This window comes from Equus przewalskii, chromosome 13, assembly GCF_037783145.1.
Source record: "Equus przewalskii isolate Varuska chromosome 13, EquPr2, whole genome shotgun sequence".
In the NCBI taxonomy this organism is placed as follows: domain Eukaryota; kingdom Metazoa; phylum Chordata; class Mammalia; order Perissodactyla; family Equidae; genus Equus; species Equus przewalskii.
Window position 1 is genome coordinate 53,046,426 of NC_091843.1, and position 14,402 is coordinate 53,060,827.

The 14,402-nt window shown below is 34.7% G+C and overlaps 1 protein-coding gene across 5 annotated transcripts in view; it reads right to left on the reverse strand.

The window, feature by feature from the left end:
• Nucleotides 1-14,402, reverse strand: part of DMXL1 (Dmx like 1) — a 137,898-nt gene that overhangs the window by 22,373 nt on the left and 101,123 nt on the right. For all 5 annotated transcript variants that reach the window (XM_070569483.1, XM_070569482.1, XM_008516045.2 and 2 more), the window contains 3 exons: nucleotides 4,828-4,914; nucleotides 2,015-2,136; nucleotides 1,507-1,648 (listed from right to left, as the gene is read on the reverse strand). In XM_070569483.1, coding sequence (XP_070425584.1) covers nucleotides 1,507-1,648; nucleotides 2,015-2,136; nucleotides 4,828-4,914 — 351 coding nt within the window. The remainder of the gene's footprint in view (nucleotides 1-1,506; nucleotides 1,649-2,014; nucleotides 2,137-4,827; nucleotides 4,915-14,402) is intronic.

The following is a 14,402-nucleotide window of genomic DNA, read 5'->3' on the forward strand; positions in this document are numbered from 1 at the left end:
TTGCATGCTCCACTTTGGCAGCCCAGGGTTTGCAGGGTTTGCTTGTCAAGCCATGCTGTGGCAGTGTCCCACATAGAAAATAAAGGAAGATTAGCACAGATGTTAGCTCAGTGACAATCTTCCTCAAGCCAAAAAGAGGACGACTGGCAACAGATGTTAGCTCAGGGCCAATCTTCCTCACCAAAAAAAAAATTTTAATGACCAAGTCCTTTCATTTGAATAAGTACAGATTGCTTTTCAAAGGCTTCAGTTTAATACTTAAAACACTGCTACCTGAAATCAATGAGCTAAGGGGAATAGAGGGCTTTAATACAAGCTCTATCGCAAATATAAGATAGTAACCTGAGTTAAATCACTTGACCTTTCTGGATCTCAAGCTTCATCTGAAGAATGGTAAGTAGGAGTAATTATAACAGCTACAACAGATATCTCAAAGAATAACAAGGTTATAAGAGCAGTAAAGAAACTGCATTAAGTATAAAATATTATCAGGTATTATTAAAAATGATTAAGCCTTTATTTAAATAATTAGTCTGACTGACTAGAGAAAAAAAAGGTTTTTTTGCCAAGGAAAGAATTCTACAGGACTTAGGAAACTGAAAAAAGACCCCATCACCTAGAAAGCCACTGAAAGAATTACTGGTGCTGGGTGTCTTTGATTCTGTATATCAATTCCTATATCGTAAGTATCAATAAAGGAATCCTATGGAGGTATAAATATGTATTTCATCTTACGTAATCAGGGCTCAAGAAGATCCTTCATTACTACAGAAATATTCTGTTTTAGTTATCTGTGTATTATACTTTGCTTAAATTTTAAAAAATTTATATTGTTTTTGTTAAAAAAAGGATATTGTCTCAGCATTAAAGAGAGTTATACTTAATAGGGTCACAGTTATTAGTGAATATCCATTAAAAGATATTATCTAGAATAGAGTTTAACAAACTTTTGTAAAGGAACAGATAACAATGGTTTTGGGCTTTCTGGGCATGCGGCCTCTGTCTCAGATACTCAGTTCTGCGACTGCAGCATGTAAGCATCCATAGACAACATATAAACAAATGACTGTGGCTATGTTCCAATAAAACTTTATAGACACTGAAATTTGAATTTCATATAATTTTCATGTGTCACAAAATACCATTCTTCTTTTAATTTTTTTCAACTACTGAAAAATATAAACACCACCACTCTTTCTGTTGTCTATACAAAAACAGGTGGTGTGCAGGATTTGACAAACAAACTATAGCTTGCTGAAGCCTGATTTGGACCAGTAAGTTACAAGCAATTATTACTTAAAATACAGCTCTTTGTATTTTAAATTATTTATTAAAAACAATTTTTGTTATCCTTTTCAAATGAAAACATCATATTCTTCATAATAAAAATTTCTAGCAAGTATAACTTACTAAAAAGAGTTAAAAAAATGTTTAAATCATCATTTATCTATTAAGCTAGAGAGAAAAATAGGACATTTATTCACAAATATTTTTAACTTTCCATACCACAGATGCTCCTCTGCCAGTCTGCGTACTACCAAGCCATGGCATGTTGATTGGAGTGCCAGGGTTGCTATGTGTATACGGGGTTGTGCCTTGCACAGCTGTTAAATCATCACGAGCATGTATAACCAAGAAATCTTCTGACCTAAAAGAATGTCAACCAGAATGAAAGCAACCCATCAGTTCTTTATTTCTTCTGTTATACCTGAAAGCTCTAACATATGACTTCATATTTCCCTTTGAAATTAATTTTCTTTAGCTCTTAACTCCTAACTCATAGACAATAACTTCATACATGAACAATTTCAGATCCCCTCATTTAATTCTTTTCTAATCCTCAATCACCTTCTTTAAAGCTCCTGCCACCCCTTCTTTACTCTTTAGCATATCAGCTTCCACTTTGTTTACAATCTAAGAAAATTTCTTTAAAAAATCTTTTGAAAGTTATAGTTCTGTGAATATCATCATTCCCATTGCAAAGTTACTGAATAAAAACAAAGTATAACAGTACCCTTTGGTTTCCATTTCTATATCATCATCTACCCAAGTATATATCTGTGTAGCCAGAATTCCAGAAACATCCAGTTCTTGAACATCATGGCTTGAAGCAATTGCTATGCAGTTTCTATTTGCCTGAAAAATTAATCATATGGTAATTTTTAAATAAAAAAGCACATGTATATGGGCTACTTTTGACAATGGAAACTACAAAATAGCCTCTAGATATGATAACTTCAAGGTACAGAATATACAGCATTCTCACAAATGAATATTTTAAATTAATTTTAATAACTAAATTTTGAGTGTAATAATCATCAGCTTGAGCTTGAAGATATGTTTATATTTTAAGAATTCAGGAGCATACAACAGAAAACCAGCTATAAATGATAACATATGTAATACTTTATTTCTCCTCCCAGCACTCTCTCTCCAGTCTGCTAGAATGGGGAAAGAACTGTGACCCTAGAATGGGAAAAAATCTCAGACCCTTCACATTTCTTAACACAAATAATTCACAACTAACCAAATGGGAAAAAGTGTATTCTCATCTGCATTTTTGGACAATGCAACTTAAAGCAAAAGGTATTATTTCTCAGCTAGAAATTTAGCAAGGATGTAATCTCCATAGGGTTTGCGCAGTTCAGAAATGTGGTGGGAGAAGTTGAAGAAGATAGGATCCCAGAAAGGTAAAAAAGGGTGAAGGAGATAAGGAACATCAAGCTAAAGAAACAATGGTGAATTATTCAAATAAGATAGTACCACTGTCACCTAAAGCTTTTCATTCTTAGGCAAGAAAAACAGAATTTGGGAAAGATTCACAAAGAAAAGGTGTAGGGGTAGAATAAGAATGGAGGAAGTATGTCTGAAGAAATCATAAATGAAAAGTTGGTCAGAATAAATAATATAAAATTTCAAACATCTAGGAATTAAAAGTGCACGTCCATAAAACAGAAAATGGAAATGTACTGAGAGCAAAGAGAAAATAAGACTAATATTTTCATTACGTAAAATACTAATACAAACTAATACAAAAAACTAAGACCACAGAAATAAATGGAAAAAAGATATAACCAGATTGCTGGGAGTAGTTCTCCATGAGTCTCTCCACTTCTGCATGTCTTATGAGTGAGTCACTGATGGCCCTTTGTCTCACAGTATTATTTCCAGGATGTACATACAGCTATAGTCTCTTCCTCTAGATCAAAGGGCATGTATGCTTACTGTCCATTAGAGAAGATTTGGCTTCCCTAAACTCGGTACTCCTCTCTGTAATGCAACCCACTTTGCATGCAGGTATCATCTGGCCCTCTCCCTGGCACTTTGTGGGAACTGTTGCTCAGGAAATCAGGGCAAAAATGCAGATATTCTGGCTACTGCTTTTGCTATTAGTAATAAATTGTCCTTTGTCTCTAGTGGAAGAATCTTGTGTCTTCTAACAGCATCCATTGAACTGAGAAAGCTAACTTGTTAGCTTAAATGCAAGGGAAAAATCTCAGACCCTTCACAGTTCTTAACACAGATAATTCACAACTAAACAAATGGGAAAAAGTTCAATCTCATTGGCATTTTTAAACAACGCAACTTAAAGCAAAAGGTATTATTTCTCAGGTAGAAATTTAGCAAGGATGTAAAAAAATAGTAACAATTCTGGAAAAATTAAACAAGTACACTCTTACACAGTGAATGGCAGACTTTGTATATATAGATGATTGCTCATTACTAGTTACTTATATACATCCAAAAAAAATAAGAAAGAAAAGAAAAAAGCTGGTTTGTTTTATTGCACAGAATATTCAAAATCATACTTTCTTCAGGGGAAGGAAGGTGCCAGTTGAGTGTAGATGTAATTTTCTATTTGTATTCAACATGTATATATCATATTACATACATATTACAACATGAGAACTATCTGGCTAAGGGGCTGATTCCAAACTTGCCTGCCTTGAACAGAACTAGTCATTGTTCAGGGTGTCTATGACAGAAATGAAACAAATGACACAGGGAAAGATGAAGAGAGAATGACAAAGAAACCATCTAGGAGAAATCAAAGAAAAGACAGACATAGCAAAGGAAGATGGAGAACCAACTGGTGAAATGATTACTGAATAGGTAATGCCGTAAGATACACATCTAAATAGTATTTAAAAATTATTCTTAAATTAGGAATACACGAAAAAAGGATACACACACACAAACCCTTTAAGTTAATGGAAAAGAAAGAAACCAGAGTAACTAGAAGTCCCCATAAACTTTGCAGTAAGGAAAATAGGGAAGATAGAAGGGGAAAATTACTGAGACAAATTTCAACGTTGGACCACTGTACCTAAGGCTACCTCTTCCGTGAGTACCTTATAGACACTTCTAAGAAGGAAGCTGAGTAGAAGTCTAAGGAATACGAAGAAAACACTCTTTGGGCAGTCAAAGGAGAGAGAATTTTCTATAAGTCACATATAAGCTTAAATTTGATCTAATATTAAGAACCAAATTCAACATATTCATGTAACGAAAATAGAAAAGTTTTTCTTTGGATTAACTGTTATAATGTGTTGTATAAATTCTAAAAGGTATTGCATATATAAATATTTGATACTCCTCTCTGTGTAGTAATAAAAATTATTTTATCTGCTATATATCCAAAATCAAATTATCAAACAATAAAATCATTTTATAAAATAAAAAACTGTATTCAGTTTACAATTTAAGAAGTGGGAAGCCGCTTTGGGAAAGAGAAATACTAATACTGAATAAACTAACAGAATGGGAGACATTCTCCAACTATGAATACTTAATAGTCAAAGAAAAGAAAAATGTCTGTTTGCTTACTTTATTAACAGCAAAGGCAGTAATGATATCAGATTCCTTATGAATAATTCTTGCTTTACCTCCAGGATATCCCAAATCTGCTTCTATCTAAATGGAGGGAAAGAAAATTTAAAAATACAGCAATTTTAGTAGCAGAAAAAAGTACAAGCCAATTCGTCATTTAACACATAAATTATTTTAAGAAACTTTAGATATTTCAAATCCAAAGCTACTATTTCACATGCTAATTATCCCTAAGACAAAATCTGACAAGGGGAATTTTAAGTTTTTTCAAACTTGCTTTTTCACATATAAAAAGACAGTTAATATAACATACAACTTCATTATTTGCTTATGTTCCCAAGATGCAATAAATTAACTTTAAAGGATCAATACATTCTAATTACCAAAGTAAGATGTGCTTACCACATTTCTTTGTATAATAATCCCTTGATAATATTTTATAAACATTACAAAATCAGATGGTAAATATTTTAGGTTTTGCAGACCACAGAGGGTCACTGTTACATATTCTTCTTCTTTTTTTTTTGCTGAGGAAGATTGGCCCTGAGCTAACATCTGTTGACAATCTTCCTCTTTTTGCTTTAGGAAGATTGTCCCTGAGCTAACATTGGTGCCAATCTTCCCCTATTTTGTATGTGGGATACTGCCACAGCAAGGCCTGATGAGTGGTGTGTAGGTCCATGCCTGGGGTTCCAAACCCATGAACCCTGGGCCACTGAAGTGGAGTGCATGAACTTAAGCAGTATGCCACAGGGCAGGCCCCATACTTTTCTTTTTGTAAACAACCTTTTAAAGGTATAAAGACCCTTCTTCTTAGCTGATGATCGATAGAAAAACAGGTCTGATATGGCCAGCTGAATCTAGATAACTGACTCCCAGCCTAAAATAACTTAATTTATAGAAGAAACACCTGAAACCCTGAAAGGCATAGTAATTTTCCCAAGTCAGTAATCATTTCAGTAACTAAGTAAACCATAATTCAATGTACTTTAAATGAGGGAAATATATTAGACCTTCTGCTTACTCCAGAGAAGGTGTCTACAACACCTTTGAACTCAGAAGAGAGTACTGTATAAAATCAACATTTACTAAAATAAACAAAGGTAAAAAGAGGAGGCAATTAATTATTGAGTTGGAAATGTTGCTTAATGTAGGATATTGTTTCATTTTATCTTATCCTCCCTAACCTTCAATCTTTAAAACGAATTACTATAAAATGTTTCACAACTCATTGTGAAGTACAGAAATTATTAATTTGAAATTGGAATACAACATATTTACTTCCTGCAAAATTTAGATAAAAATATCACCAATGTGCGTCCATTGTTTGACCACAGAACTGTAGTGTTAGCAGTATTTTTAAAAACGGCAACTAAGATGACTGCTCAACTGCAAAGTTGAAAGAGACTTATAACCATGCCAAAATAACCCTACACAAACAAAACTCACAGTCATTGCATGTAAAGATGTCAAATATATTCTAACCTAAAATGCAATTTGGTTATAAACATAAAAAATTTCAGTGTTTGCTAAAGATTTTGGTTGATTTGAGGGTCAACTTCTTTTCTAAGGAAAGTCTGAGCTCTGACTACAAGAGGCCCATTATCCAGTACAATTGTATAAATCAAATTCTGCAATTTTATGCCAAAATTCCAGCTTAGCTACCTATCTGCCTGGTATCTAAAGCACACTAAGTGTTCACTACTGGGTTTCGAAGAAATTGGAAAATAGAGACAAATGCTATTTCCATGGAATAGAGGGATATGTTATTTGCTGGTAATGGGTGAGCAGATGGGGGTTGGGGGGGAACAGACATATCAGTTTCATCTGCAGAGCTTCTTCAAACTTTACACTTATTGGGAGAAAAGCCCCTGCAGGCACGAACTTCCAAAAAGCTTCTTCACTGTGGCAATACACTCCTATCCTCTCATTACCTCTTATTATTATTACTGTTTCTTAATACAGTCATGTATCGTTAACGATGGGGACATATTCTGAGAAACGCATCCTTAAGGCGATTTTGTCATTGTGTGAACATCACAGAGTGTACTTACACAAACCTAGATGGTATAGCCTATTACACACCTAGGAAATATGGTACTAATCTTATGGGACCACCACTGTCTATGTGGTCCATCATTGAAGAAAATGTCTTTATGCAGTGCATGATGGTAGTGTGGTCCCAAGATGACCTGCATCAGAGTCATGCATGGGGTGGAGGAATGGTGTTTAGCACTTCAATAGCTTACGCATATTTAATTTTAAGAACAATTACATGTCATAACGAGATAAGAATAGAGAAGTAGGCAGGTTCAGCTTGCACAGGGCCTTAAAAGCTGTAATAAAGAGTTCAGATTTTATTTTAAGGCTAGGAAGCAGTGGAGTGTTTTCATAATTCTGGATGTTGTGAGGTAAAACATAAAGGGTGTGAGAACGGCTGCCAGGAAACCAACTAAGAGGCTACTACAGCAGCTGAAGTGGGAAGTAATGGTAGATTTGGTTAGGATAATAGGAATGGTGGTAGTGATAAGTGGTTGAAATTAGGATAATTTTGTTAATGGACTAAAACTACAGTAGGAGTAAAAGAGAGGAAGCAAGGATGACTCCTAGTTTTCAGACCTGATAACTGGGCGAGTGACGGTACCATTTACTGAGATAAAAGTAAAGGAAAGAGTGGGTTTTGGTTGGGATTAGAGGAAGACAGAAAATTCTGTGTCTTAACATTCGGGGGAGGTAAGTATTGGATTAATATATGCAAGTCTGGAGTTCAGGAAATGAGTGAGGCTAGAGAGATTTAAGTGATAAGCGTATGGATGACATAAAGCCATGAGATAACCCAAAGAGAAGGTAAAGATAGCAAAGAGAAAAGGTTAGAGACATAAGTCCTGGGGCAGACAATATTTCAAGGATGGGAAAAAGAAAAGCCAATTCAAGAGTGGGAAGTATCTTCGGGAAAGAGAAATACCGATAGTGAATAAACTGACAGAACAGGAGACATTCTCTGACTATGAATACTTAATCATAAAAGATGATGTCCTGGAAACCAAGTGAAGCAAGAGTTTCAAGAAGGTGTCTCGGGTAAACAGTATCAAAGGATACTGAAAAATTGAATTAGGAGAAGACAGAGAACTGACTACTGAATTTAGCAGACTGGAAGTCAATGGTGACCCTAACTAGGACAATCCCAGTGGAGTGGGCTGAAGATAATACCTAACTAGATTAGAGAGACATGTGATATCTAACAAATATGTAAGAAAGTCCATTGGTGAAGATTCAGAAGCATTCAACTGAGTAGATAATGTTTTATTTCTTAAAGTAGGTGGTTCCTATATGGTGTTTGCAACATTACTCTTTAAGTCTTCTTGAACGACTTTATAGCAACAATATAAACAAATCTTCCTAGACAGGGGATTAGATAAATGGGGTGGTAGATAGATTCAAAGATAGATTTCTTTTGTTTTCATTTGAAAGGAAGCAATAAAATATATTTGCTTATGTTGAAGGGAATAAGAGAGAGGTAAAAATTTATTATGGAGGAGGGAAGAGGGATAACTACTGAGACAAAGTCCTTGGGTAGCTGAGAGCAGGTACGATCAGTGCATGAGGAGAAGATTTGGCCTTGGATAAAAGAGCGACAGTTCATCTACTATTAGAGAAGGCAGAACAAAACATCTGCATATAGAGCAGAATTTAGATTTGGTGTTGGGAAGATCAGGCTAGATCTCTATTGACTGCACTTACTTTGACAGCAAAACAAGGTCATCTGTGAGAAGTAGTAAAGAAATATTGGAAGTTTGAGGAAAGAGGGAAAAAGTGGAGAGAATGGAAAAGAGAATGAAAAAACAAATTTACTATAATTTTTTATGATTGCAGGGTAGTGTAATTTGGGTTTCATGGCTGTAAATTTTAAGTAAGGCAAGTCCCCAAGGGTTTGTGCTTTTTCTTCATCCATATTCAGCTAACCAGGTGCAGACACAGAGTAGACAGAGAGTTGGGTTTAAACAGGTTTGGGAATTTTCAAGGCAAGTACAGTGTAGAGAACAGTGCAAAAGGGTTGAGGATGTTTGCAAGGGACTGGTCATAAAGACGGACCAAGAAATTTAAGCAGGGAAAGGAAAGAAGTGGGGATGTGATATGCTCAGCTAAAAACAGATATAGAACTTGCATGTGCTATGAACACGAAAGCCATGCTGTGGCAGGTGTCCCACATAAAACAGAGGAAGATGCACACAGATGTTAGCTGAGGGCCAGGCTTCCTCAGCAAAAAGAGGAGGATTGGTGGCAGATGTTAGCTCAGGGCTAATCTTCCTCAAAAAAAAACAACAAACACAATGAATATGGTCTTAAAGTTCTTTTTATGGGGCCAGCCCCCGTGGCCAAGTGGTTAAGTTTGTGCACTCCTCTTCGAAGGCCCAGGGTTTCGCTGGTTCAGATGCCAGGCACGGACATGGCACCGCTCATCAGGCTATGTTGAGGTGGCATCCCGCATGCCACAACTAGAAGGACCCACAACTAAAATATACAGCTACGTACTGGGGGAATTTTGGGAGAAAAAGCAAAAAAGAAAAAAGAAAAAAGATTGGCAACAGTTGTTAGCTCAGGTGCTAATCTTAAAAAAAAAAAGGTCTTTATAATGTAAGGTTTCAAGTCATGGTTTATAAAATTTGATTGGGCTGGATATACGAGGAAAAAAGAATCCAACTATCAGTGCCAAAAGAGATTTTAAGAGATCATGCAGATCAAAAAACTAAACATAGAATTACCACATGATGAAGCAACTCAACTTCTGAGTATATGTCCAAAAGAACTGAAATTAGAGACCTGAACAGATATTTGTATACCAATGTTCATAGTGGCATTATTCACAACACCCAAAAGATGGAAACATCTCAAGTGCCCATTGACAGATGAATGGATAAACAAAATGTGTTATATATACATGATGGAATATTATTTAACCTTAAAAAGGAAGGAAATTCTGATAAATATTACAACATGGATGAACCTTCAAGACGTTATGCTAAGTGAAATAAGCCAGTCACAAAAGGACAAATATTGTATGATTCCACTTATACAGGTACCTAGGATAGTAAATTTCATAGAGACAAGAAGTGGAATGGTAGTTGGCTGGAGCTAGGGAAGGTAGGGGAAATGGAGAGCTACTGTTTAATGGGTACAGTTTCAGTTTGGTGAGATGAAGAAGTTTTGGAGATGATGGTAGTGACAGTTGCACAACAACGGGAATGTACTTAACATTACTGCACTGTACACTTAAAATGCTTAAAATGGTAAATTTTATACGTATGTTTTACCCCAATTAAAAAAAAATTTACGCAGAAACTGATCTAAATAGTGGTTGGGTTTCACAGAGCTTCCTTTAGGAACTGGAGAAGAAGAAAATAGTTCTAATGGACTAACTCCAGGACTCTATTATTATTTCAGTTAGAAGCAGCAGCCCATTTAAACTATCAACTCTACTTTTACAGGTTAGTAAATGAGGCTTCAAGGGTGGAACGAGCTCAAGGTCACACAATAGATCTACAGAAAAGCTGAACTGAGACTCTAGGTCTCTTTATTGATTTTCAGTTACTACTACCTTCTACAAGGTAAAGCTGTGTACTTGGAGTAATTCAGCACTACTCTAATGACATAATAAAACAAATGTGAAGTAAGACAAGATCTAAAGAATATCAAGGGCATACTGGAAAGAAATGGGAGGCAATCAAGTGAATATAAAATGACACCAATACCCAAAATATTGGGGAATATAAATATCAGAGAAGAAAAATAATTTTGTTTTCACAATTATAACAGAGGAATGAGAAGTGACATCACCATAGATTCTATTGTGTATTAAAAGGATAAGGGAATATTATGAATAACTTTACACCAATAAATATGACAACTGAAATCCTGAAAGACATAGACTACCAAAGCTCACTCAAGAAGAAATAGATAACCTGAATTCATTCTATTATCTGTTAAATAAATTGAATTTGTAAATAAAAAACTCCAGACTCAGATAGTTTCTCTAGTGAATTCTACCAAACTCAGATAGTTTCTCTAGTGAATTCTACCAAACTCTTAAGGAAGAAAGAATAGTAATTCTACACAAATTCTTCCAAAAAATTAAAGAGTGAACACTTCTCAACTCATTCTATGAGGCCAGCATTAGTTTAAAAGAAAATTTTTTTTAAACCCCAAAAAACAAAACAAAAAACCCAAAAACATTATAAGAAAACTGCAAACCAATATCCCTCATGAACATATGCAAAAATTCTTAACAAATCAAACCTGACAATGTATAAAAACACATCATGACAAAATGAGGCTTAACCTGGGAATGGCAAGGTTGGTTTAACATCAAACAAATTCATTAACCTTTTTAGCCATTTTAACAGACTAAAAAAAAAGAAAAACCATACAATCATCTCAATAGTAGCAACAGAAAGCATTTGACAAAATCCAACATTCATTCCTGATTAAAAACTCTCAACAAGCTAGGAATAGAAAGAAACTTCCTCAGTCTTATAAAGGGCATCTACAACATCCTTATAGATAACATCATTCTTTTTTTTTTTTTTTAAGATTTTATTTCTCCTTTTTCTCCCAAGGCACCCCAGTACATAGAGTGTATTTTTAGTTGTGGGTCCTTCTAGTTGTGGCATATGGGATGCTGCCTCAGCATAGCTTGATGAGCGGTGCCATGTTCACACCCAGGATTCGAACTCGTGAAACCCTGGGCCACCAAAGCAGAGTGCGCAAACTTAACCACTGGGCCACGGGGCTGGCCCCAGATAACATCATTCTTAATGACAAAAGACTGAAGGCTTTCCCCAAGATCAGGACTACAAGATAAAAATATCTGCTTCCATCATTTCTATTCAATACTGGACTGAAGTTCTGGTCAATGCAATAAGACAGCGAGGTATTAGCATTATTAAAGATAATTATTAAAGATAAACAAATAGAAATAAACCTACACATATATGTCAATTGATTTTTTAAAAGGAGGAAAACGCAATTCAGTGGAGGAAAGAATCTTTCTAACAAAGAGTGCTGGAACAATTGATACACAGATTAAAAAAAAAAAGTAACTGTTATCCACACTTTGCATCACATAAAAAAATTAACTCAAAATGGGTCATAGACCTAATTGTAAAACTAAAACTACAAAACATCTAGAGCAAAGCAGAAGAAAATTTTTGTGACTTTAGGTTAGGCAAAGATTTCTTAGCTATGACACCAAAAAGAAAATCCATACGCAGAAGTAATTTTGATGAGGTCCAATGTATCAATTGAGAACTTCTGCAGTTTAAGTGAAATTGTAAAGAGAATGAAACTTATGATAAGCAATAGACTAGGAGAAACTATTTGCAAATCACATATCTGATAAAGGACTTCTATTCAGAATATATAAAGAACTGTTAAAACTAAATTTAAAAAAACATACATCCCAATAAAAAATAGACACAACATTTGAAAAGACACTTGAACCAAAAAGTTACACAAATGGAAAATGAGCCGACGATACGATGCTTCACGCAAATTAAAACCACAATGAACTAGTACTACCACCTACTAGAATGGCAAAATAAAAAGGCTGACCATACCATACTAAGTTCTGGTAAAAATGCGAAGCAAGTGGGATTTCATATACTGCCGCTGAGAATGTAAAGTGGTACTACCACCTTGGAAAATACTTGAATAGTTTCTTAAAAAGTTAACCATACAGGGGCTGGCCCCGTGGCCGAGTGGTTAAGTTCGCGCGCTCCGCTGCAGGCGGCCCAGTGTTTCGTCGGTTCGAATCCTGGGCGCGGACATGGCACTGCTCGTCAGACCACGCTGAGGCAGCGTCCCACATGCCACAACTAGAGGAACCCACAACGAAGAATACACAACTATGTACCGGGGGTCTTTGGGGAGAAAAAGGAAAAAATAAAAATCTTAAAAAAAAAAAAAAAAGTTAACCATACACCTACAATATGATCCACCCATTCTACTCCCAGGCATTTACACAAGAGAAATGAAAGCATATGCCCATACAAAGAGATCTGCATATGAATACTCTAAGCAGTCTTAATTGAAATAGGCCCAAAATGGAAACAGCTTAAGGGTTCATTAACAGGTAAATGGATAAAGAGATTGTGGTATAGCCATACAATAAGTATGCCTCAGCAATAAAAAGAAATAAACTACTGGAATACAAAATACAAAGGAATCTCAAAATAATTACGATAAGAGAAAGGACACACGAAAAAAAAGACATATGATTCCATTTACATAAAATTCCAGAAAATGCAAAGTATAATATCAGGAAGCAGATTGGCAGTTGCCTGGAGAGGAAGAGGGCAGAGGCGGGAGGAGAGGAGCAAGGGAGGGATTAAAGTTTTTTGGGTTATGGATATATTCATTATCTTTACCATAGTGATGGCTTCACCAGCGTATACATATGCCGAAATTGATCAAACTCTACACTTTAATAAATATGTGCAGTTATTTTAAGTCAAATATATCTAATAAAGCTGTTTAAAATAAAATTGTAGCACATGGCTTGAAAAATTCTGGCCAAAAAATGGCTATGATGTTAACCAAACAGAATGACTGCCTTTGATGTAGTGTGATGACTAGAGAAATACAACATTCTGATTACTAACATTTTATAAATAGTGTCAAAAGAAAAATCTTTGGATAAAAATTCATGATAATCTACAGACTGCAGTAATTAATGATTATTCAGGCAAAGAATACTGTTAACTATTAAAAGTTTGAATTATATTCTCTCAAAACTCCCAAAGGCTATTAGAAATTTCCAAAGTTAAGTATGGATCGCATACATTTATTTTGCCAAAATTTTAGTTATAATATACAGTTGACATCAAATCAGTCTTTTTTATTAATTGCGTATAATTATTTCTCCTATTTTACCAAAAGATTCCTTTGGGAAAGAATAAGATGTGGGAATTAATAGCCTTAAAAAAAAAATCTTTTGAGAAATTTTTCCTCTAAAAATTACTCTGTTGAGATTGTCTTAAAATCAGAATATGAAACACGAGTTAAATATCAACCTAATAAAAGTCATATATTAATGTGTGATCATACATTTATAAATTATTTCATGACTGAACAAATTCTCATCCTTTGTGAGCTTGTTCTCAAGTACTATGAGTACTTAGCACACACAAAACAATGTGATATATGCTATTCCTACCAGTAAGATAAATGCTATATAATAATATTTGATATATTTTAAGGAATTACTATCATAGGAGAGATATTTAACTTCAAAAGTGATACTTGCAAAAACAGAACAATACTACTATACTTCTATAATGACTATCATAATTACACTTTATTAAGAACTTGAGTTGTATTTACTCAGAAAAATTTGTAGCCAAAACAGGATACATTCAACTCCCTTTAAAATTGCATTCTCTTATTAACAAAACAGAAACAATCTTTATGATTGCAACATTTAACTTGCTAAAATAAAAGAAGAATAATTTGAGGGAACAGTAATTTAACTGGATTGAAAACAAAGTCCAGTCGAAAACTAAAATACACTTTTTCTT